The sequence below is a fragment of the Lynx rufus genome, unplaced genomic scaffold (genome assembly GCF_022079265.1).
Source record: "Lynx rufus isolate CCGP_SWC_20201006 ecotype Redwood Valley unplaced genomic scaffold, mLynRuf1.p SCAF_30, whole genome shotgun sequence".
Lineage (NCBI taxonomy): Eukaryota > Metazoa > Chordata > Mammalia > Carnivora > Felidae > Lynx > Lynx rufus.
The window spans coordinates 329327-355248 of NW_025814846.1; the positions used below are offsets into that span (position 1 = coordinate 329327).

The following is a 25922-nucleotide window of genomic DNA, read 5'->3' on the forward strand; positions in this document are numbered from 1 at the left end:
CCAGGTGCTAACTATATGGCAGGATTTCGTCTTTGAATCTTACAGAGGCCCTCCTCAGTTGAGAAGAGTGAGGGAAGGGCTAGGGGCATGTTTATTGTTAACAAATCATGATTTTCTACCAAAGTTTGAAAATCAGAGCAGTTGAATTGAAAAAGAAGTATCAGGTATATAGGGAGTGTAGAAAATATGATTAGGAAATGAAAAACAGAGATACAGGCCTCTATTTCTACCCATACATATTAAACTATGCTCTAGGTAAATTGTAAAGTCTGCAAGACTTAGTAAAAACTAAGCACAGAGAGCATGAGCACAAGCAGTAAATATACACACAAATGTTGCAACTACAGTTTGGAATGATTCCAGCTCTTTCCTTTCCCCCAACGGCATCACTATCCAGGGTCTGCAAAGGCCAAATAGCTGTTTGGCTTCCAATCTGATTTTTTGCCCAAGAAATCAGAGAAGTCGGTTTCAATTTTAATAATATATTCTCCCAACTTCTATCTAACAGAAAGGCACTTGTGTTTCTGCCCCTTCTTAAAGTGAATTTATTTTTGGTGAAAGGTAATAGATTGGCAGCACTGGAAAAGGAATTACTGTATTCCCAGAACAGGTATAACCGGGCAGTGACACTATGAAATTGCTCTCTGCCTTTGGGGAACACTAGAGTACTATTTGGGAAGTCACTGCTATGATGTGCTGTGCTGAACTCAACAGTATCATAGTAGGCTGAAAGAATTAGCATAGCACTCAGAGGGCCTGACTTAAGGCCATTCATTTATTCATTCAACATTAGGGAGTGCTTATAATGTGTCTGGTGCTGGGAGAAGACTTTTGCAAATGTTATATCATGTAATCCTCACAATAATCCTGGGAGGGAGAGAATATTCTTGTTTTACAGAGAAGGAAACTGAGGTTCAGAGAAATGAAGTGATTTGTCCAAGTTGCTATACAAGCACTTTGACCCCAGGTGCAGTGTTCTCCCTGAACCCTGTGCTGTGGAGGCTGCATAGAGGATGGATGAGACATATGCCCAAATAATGTGACACAGAGCAGAATGCAATATGTGCACTATGTGAGTGGTCCTGGTGGTTGCAGAGCAGTGAAATGTCCTACCCCAGAACAAATTAAGATTTATTAGTACATCTAACCTTAGGATTTATATTCTCTAAGTCTTCTTCCATTTTGGTTTTGTTTGGTTTTTTGGTTGGTCTGTTTGTTCTAGCTTAGCTCTCCAAACCAGCCTGCCTCTTCCACACCCTACCCCCTGCCCAGATAATACACACTCTGCTTTCTGGGGCCTCTGGCCTTTCAGAATAAGAGCTGAAGAGTACTGGGGTGAGTGAAAAGAGCACTGAATTCGAATTAGAATTAGATAGAATTACAATTCTAATTCTAACTCTGATGATTCACTCCAGACTACTGGTAAGGTCCTTTACTTTTGAATGACTCACTTTCCCCTGTGTGAATAAGAATGATTTATTCCAAAGAGGTAAAGAGATAAGTAATAATAAACTAAAAATAGTGCACGGCCCCTTTTGTTGCCAAGATGACATATATAACTAATGAGTAGAATTACAACAAGGCATGTTAGAAAGAAATGCCAATTAGAATTCATGTTTCTATATAATGGACTCAGCCGTGAGAGAAAAGATGCCCATGTAAAATGTTAAGAAACTGCATTTTGACAAATATCATATGACTTCACTCATATGAGGACTTTAAGACACAGAGCAGATGAACACAAGGGAAGGGAAGCAAAAATAATACAAAAACAGGGAGGGTAACAAAACATAAGAGACTCTTAAATATGGAGAACAAACAGAGGGTTACTAGAGGGGTTGTGGGGGGGGGGGATGGGCTAAATGGGTAAGGGGCATTAAGTAATCTACTCCTGAAATCACTGTTGCACTATATGCTTATTAACTTGGATGTAAATTTTAAACTTTTTTTTAAAATACTCTCTATTATACCATTAAAAAAAAAAAAGAAGAAACTACATCTTGAAAATTAAAACAGCCAAAGGGGGATATGATGATTGATTGTTGGGAGTGGTGGTTGGTTAGGGGGTTGAAGTTTGTTTTATTTTGTGGCTTTGGGTTTTTTGTTTTGTTTTTTGTACTAAAGATGTTAATGAAACCAGTATAGTTTGTCTGATGCTAAAACCAGACAGAGAAACATAGGAAATTAGATGTCTTCTGAATATGGCCAAGAGGCACCCATGGCCCCAAACAAACTCCCACTACAGGGAGCCCCTCACCCAATTCTCTGCAATCACTGAACCATTTGTAAAAAATATTCAGGAATCACTGAGGCATTTACCATATGCTACATCCCCTGGAAGGTTGAGTGTTTGCAGAATGAGTCAGCAGTACCTGAGTTGAGACAGGATTGAGGGAATTTAAAGAAAACATACCTGTGAAAAGTTGAAGAGCTCCCATTTGGGACTTGATTAGTGACACTTTGGGTCCTTAACACAATACCCCTCTGAATCCCATCCAATGCAATAGGTTTAAAATTTATATTCTAGAAAAGATTTTGCTGCTGGCAATAACTTTTCTCAGGCTGATTTTGGGAGCTAACATCATTAATAACAAATATTTCTCCCTCCTCTCCCTGTGCATTCTACCCTTTTTGGTTTTTCAACTTTGAATTCCTCGGTTTTTAATCTCTGTTGAGGAAATCTCTAGAGGGTGCTGAGGGTGCTTGTTGGAAAACATAAAGACAATAAGGCTAGTCTAAGCTGGTTTACAAGTTAGAAAGTCAGGAGATGAGCCTGCACCATCAGAGGTCTGGCTAGAATGACAAATTTGGGGTACCAGATCCTACTATCAGCATTGATTACAGGTAACTGTGACACCATCTCTGGCATCCCATTTCCCTGAGTTGAATCCTTTAGAACTTTAAGTATTTAAAAACAAATAAAGCAAACAAAACCGGGTTTTTCCCCTAGTATTTAGAGATAAAGTGGCACAACTGAATGACCTCAAGGGCACACCATAGAAGCTGTGGTCTACCCTGATGGAATAAAAAAAGGTGGGGGATAATTCTACAATTTAGTTCTTGGGCTTTTCCTTTTATCTAAAAGCATCTTTAATGTCATCACCTCTGGCTTTTATCCTCCTTAGGCACCCACGGCCTTTCCCCAAATCAATGCCTGTAGAAACAACTGCCACAGCATCTCTTCCTCATTTGCATAGCCTTGTCTGAAAACCAGACTGCTGAATACTGAAAGATTAGGTTTCTCATCAAGAAAACTGAATTTCAAATGAATATCGTGTGTGTTTATAGGGAAGTTACTAATGTAGTGTAATGAGATGCCTGTCCATCCCCCCAAACCACTACCTCCTCCATTCCCCCACCCCCACCTCCTTTCTGGGGAAGAGATTTTATACTTTTCCAAAACCTAAAATTAATTATTTGCAGTGTAGCAAACACTACTGTTACAGTGGTTAGGGAAACTTTCCCAAAAACAATCTAGACTGATATTTTATCCATTTATTCATTTAATGATTATTTATTGAATGCCTACTATGTACAAGGTATTGATTCTACCTGCAAGGAAGTCAGTGGAAATTTTAACATTATAGATACATAAAGGAATATACATATGTATTCATAGTCACACATATTTAAATAAAATAAAAATGTGGAAAGTTATAAGAACCATAAAAAATAAGATGCTATTGGTACTCAAAAGGAGAAAATACTTGAGAAAAAGACTTAATTCAGGAGGTAACATTTGATTTGGGTTCTAAAGGGTAGGTAATTAGTATATCTTTACAAAGTGTGAATATGTATGTGTTTATGAAATCTGGGTCAAATTTACATAGACAGAGAATATAGGGAAGGATGTTCTACACAGAGGATACAGAAATATCAAAGTCAGGAGAGACTGAGCTATGTACAAAGGACAGCTGTTTAGTTTGGCTGTACTGACTGTAAAGTGCATGAGAGGGACAAGTTGCAAAGAAAATTGGAAAAGTGGGTGGGCATCACATCATGCAAGAGCTGGAATTCTTAGCTATGAAAATTTGTACCATATTCCATAAGCATTTGGGGAGCTGCTGAAGATTTTAGAATGAGGGAATAATATAATCAGAGCTTGCTCAGCAAGATTAACACTTAAAAAAAATAATGCTGTGGCCACTACTGCTGTTACACAAAATAATATGTGTGAAGTGGCTGGCACAAGCACCTGATGAGTTCAGGAAGTCATAGAAGTAGGTATATTGTAGTAGTTTAGAGCATGGACTCTGGTGCCAGGATGCCTGGGTTTAAAACCCAGCTCTGCCACTTAATAGCTGTGTATCTTACACATATTTCTTAACCCCTCTGTGCTGCTGTTTCCCCATCTGTAAAATAGAATTAATAATAATACCTATCTCATAAATTGTTAAGAGAGTCAATTGAGCTAATATATATAAAGTGCATAGAAGAGTGCTATGTTTTAAATAAACATAGCTCAATAAATGTTAGCTGCTATTATTATCATTTTTTTTTTTTTTACGTACGAAGGAGATGGAACTTGAGCTATCCTTTAAAGAGTAGATATGAGGGGCTCCTGGGTAGCTCAGTCAGTTAAGCAACCAACTCTTGGTTTCAGTTCAGGTCATGATCTCACAGTTCTTGAATTCAAGCCGTGTGATATCAGCGTAGAGCCTGCTTAGGATTCTCTGTCTCTCTGTCCCTCCCCCACTCATGGTCACTCTGTCTCTCTCTCAAATAAACTTAAAAATTTTTAAATAAAATAAAGAGTAGATATGTACAGGTGTAGAAAGTTGACTTACAGGCACAAAGAAGTTTATGACAAAAAGCGTACTTAGAAAGTGCAAGGTGACTGAGGAGAACCATGGACAGTTTAGTTTGCCTACAGAATAATATGGGTTACTCTTGCACTGTTGGTGGGAATGCAAATTGGTGCAGCCACTCTGGAAAACAGTGGAGGTTCCTCAAAAAATTAAAAATAGACCTATCCTATGACCCACCAATAGCACTGCTAGGAATTTACCCAGGGATACAGGAGTACTGATGCATAGGGGCACTTGTACCCCAATGTTTATAGCAGCACTCTCAACAATAGCCAAATTATGGAAAGAGCCTAAATGTCCATCAATTGATGAATGAATAAAGAAATTGTGGTTTATATACACAATGGAGTACTATGTGGCAATGAGAAAGAATGAAATATGTCCTTTTGTAGCAACGTGGATGGAACTGGAGAGTGTGATGCTAAGTGAAATAAACCATACAGAGAAAGACAGATACCATATGTTTTCACTCTTATGTGGATCCTGAGAAACTTAACAGAAACCCATGGGGGAGGGGTAGGAAAAAAAAAAGAGGTTAGAGTGGGAGAGAGCCAAAGCATAAGAGACTCTTAAAAACTGAGAACAAACTGAGGGTTGGTGGGGGTAGGAGGGAGGGAGGGTGGGTGATTGGTATTGAGGAGGGCACCTTTTGGGATGAGCACTGGGTGTTGTATGGAAACCAATTTGACAATAAATTTCATATATTGAAAAAAAATTTAAAAAAATAAAAAATTAAAAAAAAAGAAGAATATGGGTTAAGGAGTTACAGGAAAATAAGATAAAAAGGTAGGGTGGAATCCGATCATGAAGAACTTTGAATTAAAGGCTAAGAATTTTAAGCATTATCTAAAGACAATAGAGGGACATTGAAGGGTTTTGAATAAGGAGGTGACATGACCAAAATAATCCCTAAGGAAAATTAATCTGATGGTAGTTAGTGTATGTGCATGATGGATTGGAGAAGTAAGAGACTTGAGACAGAAAAATTAATTAAGAAGCTATTGATGTACTCCACAAAAGAGGTCATAAGGGCCAATACTACTGTGGGAATGGAGAGGAAGGAATGAGAGAGAGATTGGTGCAAGACTGGTTAACTGAAGAGGAGCAGAGAAAGGGAGAAATCACAAAGAGCCTCAGAGTTTTGAACATGACTAACTGAAAGGATAGGGTATCATTAGAAGAGACAAGGAATAAAGAAGGAGGTAAGATGACAGTTTCAGCACAGTCAAAATGGAGTTGTAAATCACAGCTGACATTGTGGAAATTGACAAGCTGATCCTAAAATTTATATAAAAATTCAATCCAGAATCGTCACAACAATCTTGAAAAGGAAGAACAAGGTTGGAAGATATACTTCCCAACTTCAAAACTGACTAAAAAGGTACTGTAATCAAGACAGTGTGGTGCTGGCATGAGGGTCACACTCATCAGGGTCAAGAAATACTTACAGTCAATTTTACCCAAAGGGTGCCAAGAATTGGGAAGAATAGTCTTTTCAACAGATGGATCTGGGACAACTGGATATCAACATGCAACAGAATGAATCTAGACTTTTACCTCACACCATATACAAAAATTAAGTCCAAATAATCTAAATGACAGAAATAAAACTACAAAATTCTTAGAAGAAAACACACATGTAAATATTCATGACCTTGAATTAGAAAATGTTCTCTTAGATATGACACCAAAAACACAAGTAACAAAAAAATATAGATAAATTGGATTTCAACAAAATTAAAAACTTTTGTGCTTCAAAGGATACTATCAAGAAAATGAAAGACAACCTGTAGAATGGGAGAAAAATTTTGCAAACCATGTATCTGATAAGAGACTTGTATTTAGAATATACAAATACTTACAACTCAATATTAAAAAGACAAATGGCCCGATTTAAAAATGAGCAAAGGACTTGCAAAGGCATTGCTCTAAAGAGGATATACAAATGGCCAAAAAGGACATGGAAAAATACTCAATGTCATTAGTCATCAGTGAAATACAAATTAAAACCACCATGAGATACCACTTTATACCCACTAGAATGGTTATAATAAAACAAAACAGAAAATAACGAGTATTGGTGAAGATGTGGAAGAAATGGAACCCTCATATATTATACATTGATGATGTGAATGTAAACTGGTGCCACCACTGTGGAAAACAATCTGGAAGTTCCTATAAATGTTAAACAAACATACAGTTAACATATGACCCAGAAATTCGACTCCTAGGTAGGTAACCAAGAAAAATGAAAACTTATCTACACAAAAACTTATACACAAATGCCCATAACAGCATTTTTCAGTTATCCAGAAAGTAAAAATAACTCAAATGTCCATCAGCTGATGAATGGATAAAGAAAATTTGGTATATACAAATAATGGAGTATTATTTGGTCAAAAAAAGGAACAATGTACTGATACATGCTACAACATGAATGAACTGTGAACATGTTATACTAAGTGAAAGAAGCCAGTTACAAACCACATATTATATAATTCCATTCATATGAAAAGTCAAAATCAGACAAATCCATAAAGACAGAAAGTAGATTAGTGGTTGCCAAGGCCTGGGGATTGAAGAATGGTAGGAATAGGCAATAACCACTAATGGGTACAGAGTTTCTTTGGGGGATGATGAAAATGTTCTGAAATTCATTGTGGTAATGGTTGTACAACTCTGTGAATATACTAAAAGCTGTTGAATTGTACACTTTAAATGGGGGAATTGTATGTTATGTGACTATCAATAAATTTGGGGTTTTTTAAAGATTTAAAAATATTTTTAATGTAGCTGTAGCCATTGATGATCAACTACAGATTTCTAATAGTATCAACTATTAGTTGCTTCTGAGAAGTTAGAAAAGATAACAGAGAAAAAGCTTTGGATATCATAACCAACAGGTCTCTCTCCTTTCAAGAGAGAAACTGAGAACAGTAAGATCAGAAACTGGATTGCAAAAAGAATGCTTAGGTGACCAGTAAGTGGGTAAATTTGGCAGTGCTGAGAAGGGGAGGAGGAGATAGGAAACTTATAACCTAAAGGAACAGAATCAGTAGAAAGGCAGAGACTAAAGATGTAAGAAAGAGCTTATTGGTGTTACGTGGCCCTTAGAGGAACAGAAATGAGGATCTAGTGCCTGGGTGGTAAAATTAGCCTCAAGGAAAAGGAGGAATATGAGGAAAAACATTGTCAGGTAGAGAAGAGGTAGAGGAAGGCATTCATTACACATAGCTTCAACCAGCTCAGTCAAGTATGAGGCAGGAGAAAGTTTAATCTGTAAAGAAACACGTCAAACTTTTTCTGCCTCATACTTGACTGAGCTAGTTGAAGCTATGTGTAATGAATCAGCAGTTACCTCTGGAAAAGGAGTGGGGATGGAGAGAGATTTTGCACTTTTATTTGATGGACTTTTATATTTATTTTATTTTTTAGCGTCAAGAATGTGCTCTCATTGTATTTGTATTTTTAAAAAATTAGACTAGATGCTGCAAGAGATGTAATTTTTTATCAATAAGAGGTGAAGCAAATGATTGCCAAGCTGCACAGAGGGAGTGGCACATATTGAACAGTCAGTAAATGCTTATGGAATTTGTTGAACTGGAGTTTTAAGCATAAACTGTAGAGGAAGCAATTGGTTTGACTTCTCAGCTTTCTCCAGCAGAACAGAGCAGAAAATTCTGACAGAGTGGTTTATCCAAGGACTTAAGGATTATCAGGACAAAAACGACAAAGGTGTGAAGGAATTAAGTATGCTACCAAGAGTTTTTAAAATGACTAACTATATTATTCAAAATGAGTAGTGAAGCGAGGCGCCTGGGTGGCTCAGTCGGTTAAGCGTCCAACTTCAGCTCAGGTCATGATCTTACACTCCGTGAGTTTGAGCCCCGCGTTGGGCTCTGTGCTGACAGCTCAGAGCCAGGAGCCTGCTTCGGATTCTGTGACTCCTTCTCTCTCTGCCCTTCTGCCTCTCGCACTCTGTCTCTCTCTAATATAAATAAACATTAAAAAAAAATTTAAAAAATGAGTAGTGAAGCAAATTAGGTCAAAAGATTGACTAGTGGACTTTGAAAATAGGAGAAAGACAAGAAAGCAGGAGTTAAAATGAGAATAAAGAACAAGTTCAACCAGAAAATGGAAAACCGTACACCTAAAAAGCAGTTCCAAGTTCAGGGTGTTAGAAGTAGAGCATTTCTAAGCACTTCCTTGTCAGGTCCCAAAGCATGGCTATGCCTAGCAATACCTAAAGTGGAGTGCAGGTGGACATCACTGTTGTTCAAAAGGTGAAGAAACTGTTATTTCAGAGAATTAGAAGGGTCACAGGGGGAAGGAGCAGGTCTCTTTTGTTCAATAGCAAACCCATTTCCCAACATAGTGCCTGGTATATAGTAGGCATTTAGTTAACATTTTTTGAATGAATGGATGGATATTATAGCACTTATCATAGTTATTTGTTTTCCTATCTTCTTCCCCTACTGGGCAATAAGGTCCTTGAATTTTACTTATTTCTGTATCTCTAGTGCCTAGGATAGGTAAGAATAGGTGCTTGAATCAAGATCTAAGGAAGCAAATGAGTAGTGAACTGCAAAGAATAATGACAGAGAAAGGGAGAGACAGAAAACTTGTGAATCAGGTGCTAATGTCTTCAAGGGAGGTGAAAGAATACCTTGTAGGTCTATATAAAGGACCTTAGATAGCCTTTGAGTAGTATAAGCAAATGGCATTGACTCAAAACTGATAAGAGGAGATAAGAGGAAAGAAGACTGGATTTGGAAGTAGCAGTAGGACAAAGAATATTTCAATTTCTCTTCCCCCCACCCCTGTGAATTCTAGAGGAATTGGCACAGTGTGTTTTCTACTCTGACCACCCCCCATCCCCACCCAATCTGTCACCTAGCCCTCTCATTATTCCCCAAATTTACCTTATCTTGCTTCCTGTTGCTCTCATGCTTCAATACCCTTTTTGCCAATCCCTCTGCCTCCAGACATTCTCTCGTTGGCCTTCCATGAAACAGCAAAAATCAAAGTTCCTAAGCATCATTCAGCAACATCAGTATTTATATTTCTCCAGTGACTCCCATTTGACTGTCAAACCAAATGGAAACTTCCACTCTTGAATTTAAGAGGGTCCACCATGTAGCCCTCACATGTAAACTGTCCTCACTTGCAGTTGCTTTGAAGTTTACACTGTGTACAAATTACCTTACCTTTTCCAAAGCTTCTAATTACCCTTTTCTCCATCCATCCATAGCCCTCTTCATCAGAACTCCCTGAGGACTCATTTTCTCTTCCTGGCTATCACTAAAAAAACTGTTCCAGAAACACATTGCCTTTCTTTATCCTTTCCTCTGCCCTAGTACCAAACACTCATGAATGTTATATGTATACACTTTCCTTGTGTGTCAATATGTGATGCCCTATCAATTCTATCATAGAAGTATCTCCCAAATCCATCTCTTCTTCCCTGACCTTGCTGCCACTGGCCTGGATTGTTGCAAAAGCCCCCTGATAACCTTCAATGTATCTTATGCTATAGTCAGAATATCTTTTCTTTTCTTTTCTTTTTTTAATGTTTGTTTATTTTTGAGAGAGAGAGTGAGCAGGGGAGGGGCAGAGAGGGAGACAGAGGATCCGAAGTGGGCTCTGTTCTGACAGCAGAGAGACCAACACAGGGCTGGAACCCACAAACTGTGAGATCACAACCCAAGCCAAAGTCGGACACTAGCTGACTGAGCCACCCAGGTGCCCCCAGAGTATCTTTTCAAAATGTAAATCTGATCATTCCCCCAACACACATACACACGTGTAAATACACAGACACATGCAATGTTTGAGATATTTCATACTCCTAAAGTAAAAGCCCACTCATTAGCCTGCCTTGGCATATCTGTGGCCCTTTATGCCCTAAACCACATTTACTTCATTAGCTTCACTCCCACTACTGCTTGTTTCAAACCATCATGCTCTTACGTATGCAGTTCCTTCTCTGAAGCTAGTCCCCTACTAATGACTCTTACAACCATCCTGCTTCCAACTCCACTAACTTCACCCCACATGCCTGTAAACTTTTCCTCATCTTTCTTTTTACTTTTTATTTTGATAATTATGGTTTCAAGGGAGTTTGCAAAGAAATGTACAAGAAAGTTCCATGCACCCATCTTCCAGCCTCCTCCAATGTTCACATCTTGCACAATTATAATTCAACATCAAAATCAAGAATATGATATTGGTATAATTCATAGAGCTTATTTCAGTTTTCATCAGTTATACATGCACTCTGTGTGTGTGTGTATGTATGTGTGTGTGTGGCTCTATTAGATTTTTATCACATGTGTAGCTTTGTATAACCAAAACCACCACCACAATCAAGGTACAGAACTATACCATCACCACAAAGTTGTCTCATACTACCATCTTATAGCCATACCCATCCCTAACTACTGGCAACCTCCATCTGTTCTCCATCCCTCAAATTGTTATTTAACAAATGGTATGTAATGGAATTGTGCAGTATAGATTTTGGATTGGCCTTATTCAACCAACATAATTCCATTGAGATCCATCCAAGTTTTTTTGCGTTTATCAATAGTTTGTTTCTTTTTATTGATAAGCAATATTCCACTGTTTGGATATACCACAGTTTGTTTAATCATTCACTTGTTGAAGTACATCTGAGTTGTTTCCTGTTTGGATTATTACAAATAAAGTTGCTATGAACATTTGTGTACAAGTTCCTATATTAAAATAAGCCTTAATTTCTCTGGTATAAATGCCTAAGAGTTCAATTGCTAGGTTGCATGGTAAGTCTATTTTTAGTTTTGACAGGAACTGCCAAACTGTTTTCCAAAGTGGCTACACCATATTACATTCCCACTCACAATCTATGTGTAATCTACTTTCTCCACATCCTCACTAGCAACTGATGTTATCACTATTTTTCATTTTTGCCATTTTAATAGGTGGCTCATTGTAGTTCTTCTCATCTTTTAAGACCCAAGTCAAAAGTTAGCTCTATAGAGCTTTTTCTAACATCTTCTGAAAAAGTCAATTACTCGCTTCACTGTGCCATCTCGGATACTTCATTTATCATTGTACTTTAATTACTGATTAACATAGTATGAGTCTTCCCCTCAGTTTTGAGCCACATAAAGATAAAAGCTGTGTCATATTCATCTTTGTTCCTGCAGCATCTGGTACAGTTTCATGCTAGATACACAGGGGGTAGTCAGTAAATTTGTGCAAAATGAGGGATAGAATGAATGAAGAAACATTGGTCTTTCTTGCCTCCCTCTTCTTCCTGAAAGTTATAAACCTTTTTAGAACAGAGATCATGCCTTCCTCTGTGTCTCCTGATAGCAGCAAATGGGGTTCTCTGTACATGTAGATGCTTAATACATGTTAGCTAACTATTCAGGTGGCTTATTTTCCCTCTGCACCAGTAGATAAGCACATGAAAGAGAGAATAGGCTTGAGTATTCCTGTATTAAGGATCATATGTCATAAGTTTTATAATATTATTATAATCTCCACAATCACACAATATTTGTCTGCATAGATGAGAAATCAAAACAAAACACTCTTTTGAGTCAAAGAATGCCTCTGCAGCTGAGCACTTTTCAATAGTCTTGATACCCTGGTTACATATGAATTTGGGAGAATGGCATTTTATAACCCTGAATTCTTTTTGCAGTTGCAAAAGGATCTGGAATTTTTCTGTTTTTGCTGCATTGGTATAATTTGACATGTTGATTATGAAGGGGTCATTAACCGCAACATTTTGTATCACTTTCTGACTCTGCCTTTTCTCAACTCTGAAGTATGTTAATTTGCACTTGTTTATATGTCTCTGTAAGAGTTACTCAGTCCCATGAGAGCTGGTATATGTTTTGTCTGAAAACTAGATCGTAAGCCCCGTGAGAGCAGGGACTTTCTAACTCCTAAGAATGCATTCTGGACAGTGTCAGTGTTCAATTAATGATAATACTAGAAGCCTAACTAAGGTCATCTGTCACACTGACAACTTCCTTTTCATCTATGATGCTTATAACTGTCAGGAAAAAAGCTGTTAGGTTGATTTGATACCACTGTATGATTCTACCCAAAATTATCCTCATTACTACTCACTACAACTTATTCTTTAGGGTACTTTCAGATTTATAATTTTGGATAAGTTGTTATTATTCTCTACCCTATAATACTCTGGTTACATATGAATTGGGAAGGGCTGTATTTCATAACCCAGAAGTCTTTTAGAATAATAGAAAGTAAACTGATAACATCTATGCTTTCAAAGCATGTTAATTCTCTTCAGCAGTCTCCATTGATAACTAGATAATAAACTCCAAGGATGTTGGCAATCTTAAATTATCATAAATAATCCTTAACTATGCAGTGTATATGTCTTACTTTCCCAGATTATAAAATGGAGTAAATATATACACTATGTCCTATGGCTATTAAAGTTAATATAAATATTTAAAGGAAGTTTGAGTTCTATAACATAAAGGTAAATTTGATTGTTGGTAAGGTGAAGGTGGAGGGAATTTTTTTTTTTTTGTAAATCAGGTTTAGTAAGGTATAATTTACATACAGTCTGAATCACCCGTTTTAGATGGAAAGTTTGATGGGTTTGACAAGTTGGGTTTCCCCCCTTCACTATTTGCTGACTCAGTTATGTCTCCAATTGCCCCCCCAGACCAAAATGACCTGTCATTTTCTGACATTTTATATCTTTTCTCTTTTCCACAGTGTACTAAAGGAGGTATACATAGCCTTTAATCCTAAAGCAGTGGTCTTACAGCTGGGAGCTGATACAATTGCTGGGGATCCCATGTGCTCCTTTAACATGACTCCAGTGGGAATTGGCAAATGTCTTAAGTACATCCTTCAGTGGCAATTGGCAACACTCATTTTGGGAGGAGGTAAGTACAAAGGAAGTTCACCAGCAGAATTTGCTGACCTTCTTCCACATTTTTTCCACTGGCACTGAGTAAAACTTGGCTTTCTTAGATTGGATAATACCCACATGCCTGTGATCCAGAAGCCTGAGTCAAAGAACTCTGCCCCTTTCACAATTCAGCATAAGGAAGTACTATGGCACACTTCTCCTCGGCTTGGCATGTGCATTGACTCCTTGGTACTGTGAAGTCTAAGTTTCAATTCCTAAGGCAAAGGGCCTTTGGTTAAAGGTGCCATCAGATCTTATTAAGAATAGTGGGCGTTAACCTCAGTGGACTTTAATCCATCTTCTCTCAGTGTAGTTTTTGATTCTCAGTTCTAATAATCATCCTTTGGAAACATACCACCAAAATTCTAAGTCTACTCATATATAAGTAGTAAACACATGAATTAATTAAATAATCTAAGCTGAATTCAAGAATGACTTCTCCCTCCCACCCCCACCAAAAAAAGCATGGATTTGTTACAATAAAGCAAAATTAGAGATCTAGAATCTCTTGGGCATTCTTGCCTTCAGTGTGTACTGATGTTTTGTATTACTTGACCAAGAGAAAGCTGAGTCTATTCAATAGAAGCATTTACACATTTGTGAAAGTACCTTTTACAACCTCAACTACTTTTGAAGATGCCTTGTTGAGAATCTTCTATCTATCCATCTGGCACAATCTGTATTTCATTGGGTGAATGAATTGGTGCGTTAAAATAACATGGTCAAGCAGATTGAGCTTAAAACACAAGTATTATGGAACAGCTAATAGTTTGTTGTTTTGTCGACCTATTGTAAAAACCAAATTAGAGGAGGTTGTGGGAAGGCCTTATGAAAATGAGTGAACATTCAACACAAATACACAAGCCAGGTCCTTTGGCAGACTCAAACCCTAGAGGGATCAAAATTAAAGGTGCTTACAAGGGACACCCTTTTATGAAAAGCAGGCAAGACATCTATTAACTTCAACTCAGGGAAAAGATAAAATTGATAAATGCTATGTAACATATTACTTTCCTTGACAGCACTAAGGATATTGATTATGACACAGGTACAGCTCGGGCAAAGAAAAAAGCCCTTTCTACAATATACATCTGTGCAAATTCAACTTTTACACAGATGTGAAAAGTTATGCAAGCCTTTACTTAGCATTTTCAAAGTCACTTTGCTTTCTCAGCCCAAAGTTTTGGCTTTTGAATACATAACTCTTCTTATACAATATGTGTATTCCTGAAAATGCCTTCATGTAAAAGGAATTTTTGCAAATCTAATAATACTGTATGTGTACCAGAAAGAGCTTACTACTTAAAATCTATGTTGGATCTTTTTGAAATCAAATAATTACGCCCAATAAGTCAATCTTATAAATTCATATTTTTCACATCAGGAATGTTTAAGGTAATATCTGTACTATTTCACTTAAATTCTCAACCCCCAATAGCACATAGACAATTAGTGGAGATAACCATGTCCCCAAGCTTCATTTGACCCCATTGAGGCCTAAATGACATATTCTAAAACACCCACTATCCCTGGCCTTTAAAAGAGTAAGGCTTGGGGCGCCTGGGTGGCGCAGTCGGTTAAGCGTCCGACTTCAGCCAGGTCACGATCTCGCGGTCCGTGAGTTCGAGCCCCGCGTCGGGCTCTGGGCTGATGGCTCAGAGCCTGGAGCCTGTTTCCGATTCTGTGTCTCCCTCTCTCTCTGCCCCTCGCCCGTTCATGCTCTGTCTCTCTCTGTCCCAAAAATAAATAAACGTTGAAAAAAAAAATTAAAAAAAAAAAAATAAAAAATAAAAGAGTAAGGCTTTCAAGGCTTAAGAGAAAGGTGACTATATGTCCCAATTTATACATGTTATCCCAGTGTAATTATTAATAGTGTCCCTTTTACTGTTAAAAGTGTACCACTTGGACAATAAATTATATGGTTACCCTACCTAAAATAGACTAGCTTCTATTTCCCTCAGGCTGCACTGAGCTTAGGAAATCATTCCATTTCATCCTTACACTCTTGGAATTTAGCTAAAGGCCGATGTTCTAATGCTTGCATGGCAGAACACATCTATTCAGTGCAGAAATATGCTGATTATTAGCCAGTATAATATGGCTGCTGGCTGACTGTGACAGAACCTGATGAGATGGGTCAGAGCATCAATCAACAGTCCCTTCCCTCATCTCATTCTCGTTGATCTCTGCCACTAGGCCTGTGTTTTGTGGAGAAAAGGAATGCTGATATTGAAAGAAGGAAGTCTATTTCTGCCAACATTTTCCATTTCTCTTTCCTGGATACTTATGGGGCTATATCTGCCAATAGCTTTAACATACAAATCATATCCAGCAGCCATTTTATAGAATTGTTGCAAATTTCATCACAGAGAGACCTTCATGTTGGGTAGGTCACCTCAAGAGATCTGGATTCCAGGGATCTCAGTCTTGCTGATGACTTGGTGAAATTCAGGAGCTTGGAGTCCTCAGGTGCATATTTGTTCAGAGATGAGGGCCTCTTTAATCTTTGTAGGCCTTAGACTTCCCAGTTCCACACTGTGCATGGTCTGACTAATCCACTAAAGTCCACCTACTAGATGGTTCAAAAACAGCATAAAGGGATGTTTAGGTGAAGTTCTGCAAGTTGGAGTTGTCTTTTTAGCCCTTTTATTAAAACATTTTTCTCTCCTTCCTCACCCTCCTTCCCTCTCCTGCTGTTTTGTGACTGTTCTTTCCTAACTTCACAATTCTTGATGGAGACAGGAGGCTATAACCTTGCCAACACGGCTCGATGCTGGACATACTTGACCGGGGTCATCCTAGGGAAAACACTATCCTCTGAGATCCCAGATCATGAGGTAAGTAAGGCTCTGACAAGTCCTCTCTTCTTTAAGGGGAAGAGCTGAGTCATTCCACCTAATCAAAATCACGTCCTCACCACTCAATACCATTTTGTTGAGAGACACTCCAATAACAATAACACACTGTCTTGGCAGAATAGTGGACTCTTGTTCCAAAATATCCAAGACCTTCTGCCTTTTTTACAAGAGATCTCAAAGGCCAACTAACTTTAATTTCTCAATTAATCACAGAGACTGTGGGAAGGGGTCACCTGTTCACACAAAGAACTCTTTGGAATACGTGCATATTTTCATCCCCTAGTCTCAAAAAAGAAGGGGAAATATTTTAAACACATAAGCTGGGTTCTTGTCTATCTTTAAAAAGTCCCATAGGTGGATGTCACACCTGTGTTCTTTGGGGTCAGTCCTGGTCTTTCAGTTTCCTTTGACTAACATAAAAGTTAAGAAACACATAATCACCACAAAGACATGTCTGGTGTTTTTCCAGTGATTAGTGGCCCACAGAGGTGCCATGTGAAAGGTCATTTGAACCTTTACCATTTTCTTTAGTCATATGAGATGGGCTTTACACTTCCCGGAGCAAAGATGTCTATTTTAGTTTTCCCAAAACAGGTTAACAGAAAGCTGTCTGAGACCTGTGAGTATACTGATTATCCCTTATCTGAAGGTGTATTCCTTCTCTTCCCACCCACCCCCACACTTGGCAGGAAACATGTTATCACAGATCAAGATGTGTAGTTGTAGACCTTAGATTATGTGACTTATAATGAAGCCAATGTGTGAACCAGTACCTGCAGCCCCACTTTCTCAAGCCATTCCCAGGAGTAGAGATGGTACTTTGGTTATGTTTTTATTCCTACCAGATGCAGAATCTGTATACTTGGGAACATTATTCTTTTTAAAGTTACTATTATTTTTTAAAAATTAGAAACAACCTAAACGAATTTCCTTCCAATTTTCTTCTAACCACAAATGAGGTATAATATGTATCTCTGAAAAATCACTCAACATGTTTAGAATACAAATTGAAGGCATGCTATAATTTGAGACAATTTGCTGGTGTCAGGGTTAATAGAAGTTTCTTTTCTTGACTTGACTTACCTTTGTTCAGTATTTGGAAGCTTTATGAAATATAAAGATAAGCGAACAAATTACATTTGTGAACAAATGTAATCGCTGTTATTGCTGTGGGACTATCTCAGATTGCATTGTAATTTAAAGTATTGAGACTTTAAAACTGATCAAGTTATGTCAAAAAAGTTTTAAACTATAGGAGCTTGAATTGAGAATGAGTGTTCTGTTCCTAGGAAACAGTGCAAATCCATTGATTCATCTGTCTTAAAAGGTTGATAAGATTTTAATAAAGATGAATACTGCCTCTGGTACCTGGAGAAACTATGTGCCTGAATGGATGTGGGCTTGGCCTTATAGATAGACATGTCCTATCTTTATGCTGACATATTCCGCCAGATTAAATAATATACAATGTATGCCAATTGCCTAACACAGTTCTTGGCACATGATAGGCACTTGTAAAATGCAAGTTTTCTCCTTCCCCTTTGCATGCTCCTAACAACTCCTTATACCCAGACATTTATGACTTTGTCATTCATAAATGTGTCCAAACCCTTTTTGAATCCCTTCTGTCATATCCTTCTGGTACAAGAAATGTGAGTCATCCAAGAAGGAACAAGGAAGAAAATTGAAATGACAGTCTTCCCTGTACAATAAGATAACATTTTAATGAAAATTGCCAAAAATAGACTGCACAGTGTGAAGGCATATATAAGTTTTGTGCCACAATACATAGTTGCACACAAATATCCTTGTGGTTCTGTGTAATCAGATCAACAAATGATAGGTCAAAAAATATTTACTGAGCAACCATTGTGTGCCAGGCACTATGATAGGTGTCTTGGAAAATTCAAAGACACTGAAACCTCATCTCATCCCCTACCTCAAGCAGCCTGGGAGGGAGGCTGGTATAAGTTCTGGAGAGGTATGTAGATATACAAATAATTATGTTACAGAGCAGAGTAAGAAACACAAGACAGTAGGAACAATGACTGTGGAGATGTGCATCAAATATGAAAGGGATTCAGAGGAGTGTACAAAATACCCTGCCCTCCAGGAGCTGAAAATATAATTGAGAAATCTAGTCAGTGAAAAGGTCAAGATAGTGCAGCAGTCAGCTGCAGTCTGGCTGACCCCCCCACCCCATCTTCACTTTCAGTCTTGGGCTTTTCTTCTTCTATGTCCTGGGATAATAATCTTCCTCTTCCAAATGCTCTTTCTCCATCTCTCTATTGTCTTCCTAGGTCTAGCTTCAAGCCCCATGCCTTTAAAAAATCCCTTACCTAAATATACCAAGGCCTTTGAGCTCTTCCTTCATATTCAATTATTCCTTCATTCGTTTAACAAATATTCATTGCATCCCTACTACTTGCCAGGCCTTATTCAGACTTGAATTCAGAGATACAAAGACTAGCAAGTAAAACCAGTGCCCTCAAAAATTTCACCATCTGATAAAGTTGACAGAACAATGTGCTCAAATCCAGGACAGTTGAGGAGAATAGAAGAAATGTTTCACCAAGACTTTGAACTAAATCATGGAGGTTGATTGAGAGTTTGACAGGTAAAGAAGAGGGAAAGACATTCTAGGCAAAGGGAAGTGGGATTGGAAAGGACCTGGTTCCTCATGGGACCAGTGAGAAGTTTGATAAAGTAGTAGGACATAGAGTTCCTAAGGGAGAGTGGGAAGGATTAAGGCTTGAATGAAAATTGGAGCCACATTATGAAGAGCCTTGAACACTGCACTAAAGAGTGTATACTTTATTTCTGTGAAAACAGATGAACTTTGGTTTTTAGAAAGCTTACTCAGTAGCACACAGAAGACAGATTGCAAAAGAGAGAGACTTGAGAAAGGCAAACCTGTTAAGAGGTTCCAGTACACTCCTATAACATAGTCTATACTATTCATTTGGTCATCTGTATTTTGGTTGTCTGTATTCCCCCTCAGTGCTTAGCACAATATCAGCCACCCATCTTGTTGGTGTTCATTGTTTGAATGAACAACTGAATAAATGAGTGTTTTAATAATAAGGATCTCAACATTCACATGGTAAAACTCTTTTTAAGATGGAAGAATTAGAAGCCTTTTGCTGAAAAGACTTCCAGTAGCAAATACCCATCCTTTGCAAGAAGTACCAGGTATCCCAGCTGTAGGAAACAGATGTGCCCATGGGAAAACACGAGATTGCCAACTGAGGGAAGGGAGTTGAGAAGACAAGTCTAGCACAAATATTAGAAGTAATTAATGGTGAGATTTCAGTCATAGTTCTCATGAGATATAAAACCAGTGATGTCATAAAGCCAGTGATCAGGGAGTTGGTCCCAGCTCAGGAATTAGGGAGCCAAGTTTGCCAGCCAGGCATGGAGTAAGGAAGCAATCCCAGCTGGAAGAAGATCTGAGCCCAGGTTGGAAAGAGAGGAAGGGAATCTGCCCATAGGCTGGCTCAGGTATCTCTACCATAGAGAAAGCCCAAAGGTGGCATGAGGTCCCATAAAAAGACCAGTACAAGGCTACTTTAGCAAATTACCCACTCCATGTAATAAAGCTTATGGACTATCATATATAAGAATGTTCTGGGGCGCCTGGGTGGCGCAGTCGGTTAAGCGTCCGACTTCAGCCAGGTCACGATCTCGCGGTCCGTGAGTTCGAGCCCCGCGTCGGGCTCTGGGCTGATGGCTCAGAGCCTGGAGCCTGTTTCCGGTTCTGTGTCTCCCTCTCTCTCTGCCCCTCCCCCATTCATGCTCTGTCTCTCTCTGTCCCAAAAATAAATAAACGTTGAAAAAAAAAATTAAAAAAAAAAAAAAAAGAATGTTCTGTAATCCAGTAATACTATTTGGATCCTATGATCTAGGATAGAGTATGGCAGTTATGTTATATAATATATTCATATATACATATATGTATATGTATGTGCATATATATCAGGGATATGTATATACCTGAATCAGATAGATTTAGTAACAAAATTTAGTGAGTGAAAAATATTTACTTAACCAGACCATTTCTGATGGACTGGTTGGATAAACTATGCATGATTCATATGAGGAAATATATGTAGCCATTGAAAATAATGATTTATATACAAGTGTAGATTTATATACAAGTGTATGTTACTGGTGTAAAACAGTCTTGCAGTGCATCTGTAGATTGTACTGAATCTATAGATCAATTTTGGGGAGGAATAACATCTTAATGATATTTAATCTCTCAATCCAAAAATTTGCTATATCTCTCCATTTTCTTAAGTTTTTAATTTCAAATTTTCATTTATACTTTTCAGTGAACAAGTCTTGCACAAATTTTGTTATATTTACCCTTAAGTATTTCATGATTTTGATGTTATTATAAATGGTATTTTTAAATTTCAATTTCCAATTGTTTGTTGCTAGAATATAGAAATACAATTGATTTTATATTGATCTTGAATAATGTATCATTGCTAAACTCTTTAGCTCTAGTAGCTTTTTGTAGATTCATTAGCATATTTCATGTATACAAACATGTCATCTGTGAATAAAGAAAGTTTTACTTATTCCTTTACAATCTTTATGACTTTTATTTCTTTTTCTTGCCTTATTACACTGGTTGGGACCTCCAATATGATGTTGAATAGAACTGGTTAGAGCAAACATCCTTGTCTTGTTCCCGATCATAGGGGGAAGCACTTAATCTTTTACCATGAAGCATGATGTTAGCTGTTGGTTTTTTCATACATGTTCTATATTAGGTTGAGGAAGTTCCCTTCTAATCCTAATATACTGAGAATTTTCTCACAAATAAGTGTTAAACTTTGTCAAATGCTTTTTCCTAATCTATTGAAATGATCATATGGAGTCCTCTTATTCTGTTAATACAGAAAATTGCATTAATTATTGCTTTTTAAATGTTAAACCTTGCATTGTTGGAATAAACCCTAGTTTGTCACGGTATATTATCCTTTTTATGTATTGCTGGATTCAGTTTGGATTTTTGTGTCAATGTTGATGAGGGATGTTGACTTGTTTTCTTTTCTTGTAATGTCTTTGTCTGGTTTTGATATCAGGGCAATGTTGATCTTATAAAATGACTTGGGAAGTGTCCCCACCTCCTCTTTTTTTCTGAAAGAGTTTGTAAAATTTATACTATTTCTTACTTAAGTATTTGATAGAATTCACCAGTGAAACATTTGAGTATGGAGTTTTCTTTGTGGGAAGGTGTTTAATTATGAATTCTATTTCTTTAATAGTTACATAGCTATTCAGATTTTCTATTTCTTCTTGCTTCCATGTTGATAATTTGTCTTTGAGGAATTTGCCCACTCACTTATAATATTCTTTTATTATTGTTTTAATGTCTGTAGAAGCTGTAGTGATATCCCTTCTTCCATTCCTAGTATTCCATTCCTGTTTTTCTTGATCATTTTAACTTGTGATTTATCAGTTTTATTGAACTGTATTTTTTTTTCAAAGAATCAGCTTTTTCATTGACTTCATTTTTCTCTTTTCTATTTTATTATTCTGTTCATATCTTTGTTATTTCCTTCCTTCTACTAACTTTGTATTGACTTTTAGTTCTTTTTCTAATCTCTTGTGATAGAAACCTAGTTTATTGATTTTAAACCTTTCTTCTTTTCTAATACAAGAATTTTATGCTATAAATTTTCATCTAAGCACTGCTATAGCTGCATCCCAGAGATTTTGATGTTTTCATTTCAGTTGGTTCAGAATATTTTCTAATTTTCTTCTTTGATGAGTTATTTAGAAGCATGGGTTTTTAAAAATTAATTTCCAAATATTTCAGGACATTCCAGATATCTATTTACCTTCATTTTAGTTTAATTCTGTTGTGCTCAAAGAACATACTTTGTGTGATTTCAGTCATTTTATATTTATTGGAGTTTGTTTTACAACCCAGCATAGGATCTATCTTGGTGAATGTTTCATGTGCAGTTTGCAAAGAATGTGTATTTTACTGTTATTGGACAACATTTTTTATCATTATCAATTAGGTCAGGTTAGTTGAGAGTGTTATTTATGTCTTCTATATCCCTATGGATTTTGTCTGCTTGTTCTGTCACTTGTCAAGAAAGTTGAAATCTCCAACCATGATTTTGGATTTGGTAATTTTTCCTTTCACTTATGTTGGTTTGGGCTTCATGTATTTTTGAAGCTTTGTTACTAGATATATACACATTTAGGGTTGTTATATCTTCTTGATGAATTGACCCTCTTATTATTATGAAATACTGCTCTTTATCTCTGGTAATATTCCTTGCTCTGAAGTCTACTTTGTCTGATTTTAATATTGTCACATCTGTGCCGATTTTATTATTATTTGAGTGGTGTGATTATTATTATTATTTGTGTGGTATATCTTCATCTGTTCTTTTACTTTTAACCTATTTGTGTTTCCATATCGAAATTGAATTTCTTGGGGCGCCTGGGTGGCTCCGTCAGTTGAGCGTCCGACTTCGGCTCAGGTCATGATCTCGCGGTCTGTGAGTTCGAGCCCTGCGTCAGGCTCTGTGCTGACCGCTCAGAGCCTGGAGCCTGTTTCAAATTCTGTGTCTCCCTCTCTCTCTGACCCTCCCCTGTTCATGCTCTGTCTCTCTCTGTCTCAAAAATAAATAAACATTAAAAAAATTTAAAAAAAAAATAAATTGAATTTCTTATAGACCACGTATAGTTGGGTCATGATTTTTTATCCAGTCTAGTCTGACAGTCTCTGCCTTTTGGCTAGAGTGCCTACACCACTTATGTTTGCATAAATTATTTATATGTTTATATTTAAGTCCATCTTCCTATTTGTTTTCTATTTTCCCATCTATTCCCTGTTTCTATTTTCTTGCCTTTTTCAATTAAATGAGTATTTTTAAGGTTCCATTCGTGTCCATTATTTGTCTATTATCTATAACTGTTTGTTTTGATATTTCATGGTTGCTCAGGGGTTTACAGTATACATTTCTAACTTATCATATTCTACCTTCAAATAGTATTACACTATTTAATGTATAATATAGCACCCTTATTACAATGTTCTTCCATTTTTCTCTTTTCCTTCCCTTGTGCTACTGTAGTCATATATTTTACATTTGCAGGTGTTATAAACCCACGATACATTGTTATTGTCTTGCTTTAAACAGTCAATATATTTAAAAAGAATTTTAAACATTTATTATTTAAAATAAGAAAAATAAACCCAGTAACATGTTATGATTTTTTAAAAATAACTCTACTTTCTGGGGCGCCTGGGTGGCTCAGTTGGTCAGGCGGCCGACTTCGGCTCAGGTCATGATCTCGCGGTCAGTGAGTTCGGGCCACGCATCGGGCTCTGTGCTGACAGCTCAGAGCCTGGAGCCTGTTTCGGATTCTGTGTCTCCCTCTCTCTGACCCTCCCCCATTCATGCTCTGTCTCTCTCTATCTCAAAAATAAATAAACGTTAAAAAAAATTAAAAATAACTCTACTTTCCAAGTCAAAAATATTTCATGAAAAGAATGTCATTGCTATATATTTTTGCATATCTCTATAATGTCTGGCTTAATAAATGACAGGTTATCTCTCATACCAGCTTCTACAATGTGTTATGTTGTTTTTCTTAAAGTATATGAAGAAAATCCACCTTCACATAGATAGTTGGAAAAGAGAAGAGTATTTCAATAACCTTTACAGATAATTGTGGATATTCTTTGCTACTACACAAAAAGTCTACAAATGGTAGTTTCTTAAAGGTTAATGCTGTGTGGAATCTGAAACCGTATCAGTGAATTTTTATATACTGTTACATTAAAATTCATTTGTCATCTTGTACTTTGAATAGGTATTTGGCCCATCTTGTACATATCGACTATTTGGAAAATATTGGTTCACTAAATTATGTGAATATTTCAAATGCTGAAACATTTTTTGCACTGTCAAAAATTACATTAATATCAGCACTAATCTCATTGAAACAAAGCTTAAGTTTGGCGAAGCTGTTAAGCTTACAATGGCAAAATGAAGTTTTCCAAAATTTTAATTTTCACTCAAAAATGTAAATACCATTATTGGCAAAAAATTATGTCCATTGTTTATCCTAAAGGCTCACTTCATTTTTGAGAAGTATCTGCCAAATACCCAAGTATTTAATGATGGTTTTTCTATCAGTTGTTCTCCCAAGTAAAAATGGTATTCCATGAAAAGTGGCTAGTTAAGCCACGACTTAATTACAGATATGTTATTCTCAATACAACCACAATAGTGTAGTTTATAACAGAAGCACCTTTTTTGTACCTCCTATTTTGTGACACAGAATATTAAATCCAGGATCAAGATTTAATAATTTTTAGTGCTTCACCAAGGACATTCTTAACTGAAATTGATTTTTTTAATGTGATTACATGGCAGTATAAAGAATACAGTAACTATTGGTATACTTTGGTTCTACTGCCTTAATTTATATCATGGTAGCTGCAGTTTTACCTACTATTGCTTTTGTACCTCCATGCAAATATAAACAAAGTTGCTCCAGGAGAAACCATGAGATTCAAACAAGTTGTTCAGCACTTTAATATTTCAGTACCACTTGTGTTTGTTGTCAACCATGCACAAAGAAAAAGACTTCTTCAAAGACTAGTCACTGCTGATGCCACGTGACTGCAAGCCAAACAAGTCCAGCCACATTTGTAAACTTGTCTGTAAAGTGAAGTATAATTATGCGAATAAGATAATGATTAAGTCTTCATGTTTAGAGCTAAATGTTTAAATAAACAAGTTACCGTGCCATTGAAAAGAGGCATTACTATGGTTATTTTACTAACTTTTCATTCAGTAGGCATTGAACAATGTCAACTATTCAAAGCTTTATTGATCTCTAAACTATTATGTGCATTGCCCCAGTCTATGTAGTCTGATGGCTTGTGCATAAGATGCTTCAGTGACTTATTCTAGTTTGAAAAACTGTTAACAACTTTTGATTTTTAATAAGCTCATCATGTCTACACTTAAAATATCCCATTTCTTTCCCTTTATGAATAAATGATCTAAAAATGATGCCACAACTTAAGTAGCAAATTATTCTGAAATTATATGAAAATGTTCCATGCGTAAGACACTATAAGGTAAATTAATTACATATATAAAGGTAATTTTAATCATAATTTCATTCTTTACTTACAATTTAACCATGTCTTTGAAGTCAATGTCTTCCTACCATGAGTCAAAGCCCTCCCTGATACTTCAGTTTCATCTTTTTCAGCTTCTTTAAACATAGATGTTACAGCTCTGGTTTGAGACAGCA

General features: G+C 36.9%; 1 protein-coding gene across 5 annotated transcripts in view; it reads left to right on the top strand.

Moving 5' to 3' along the window:
• Positions 1-25922, top strand: part of HDAC8 (histone deacetylase 8) — a 228725-nt gene that overhangs the window by 76456 nt on the left and 126347 nt on the right. For all 5 annotated transcript variants that reach the window (XM_047092498.1, XM_047092499.1, XM_047092502.1 and 2 more), the window contains 2 exons: positions 13557-13729; positions 16498-16592. In XM_047092498.1, the coding sequence (XP_046948454.1) occupies positions 13557-13729; positions 16498-16592 (268 nt within the window). The remainder of the gene's footprint in view (positions 1-13556; positions 13730-16497; positions 16593-25922) is intronic.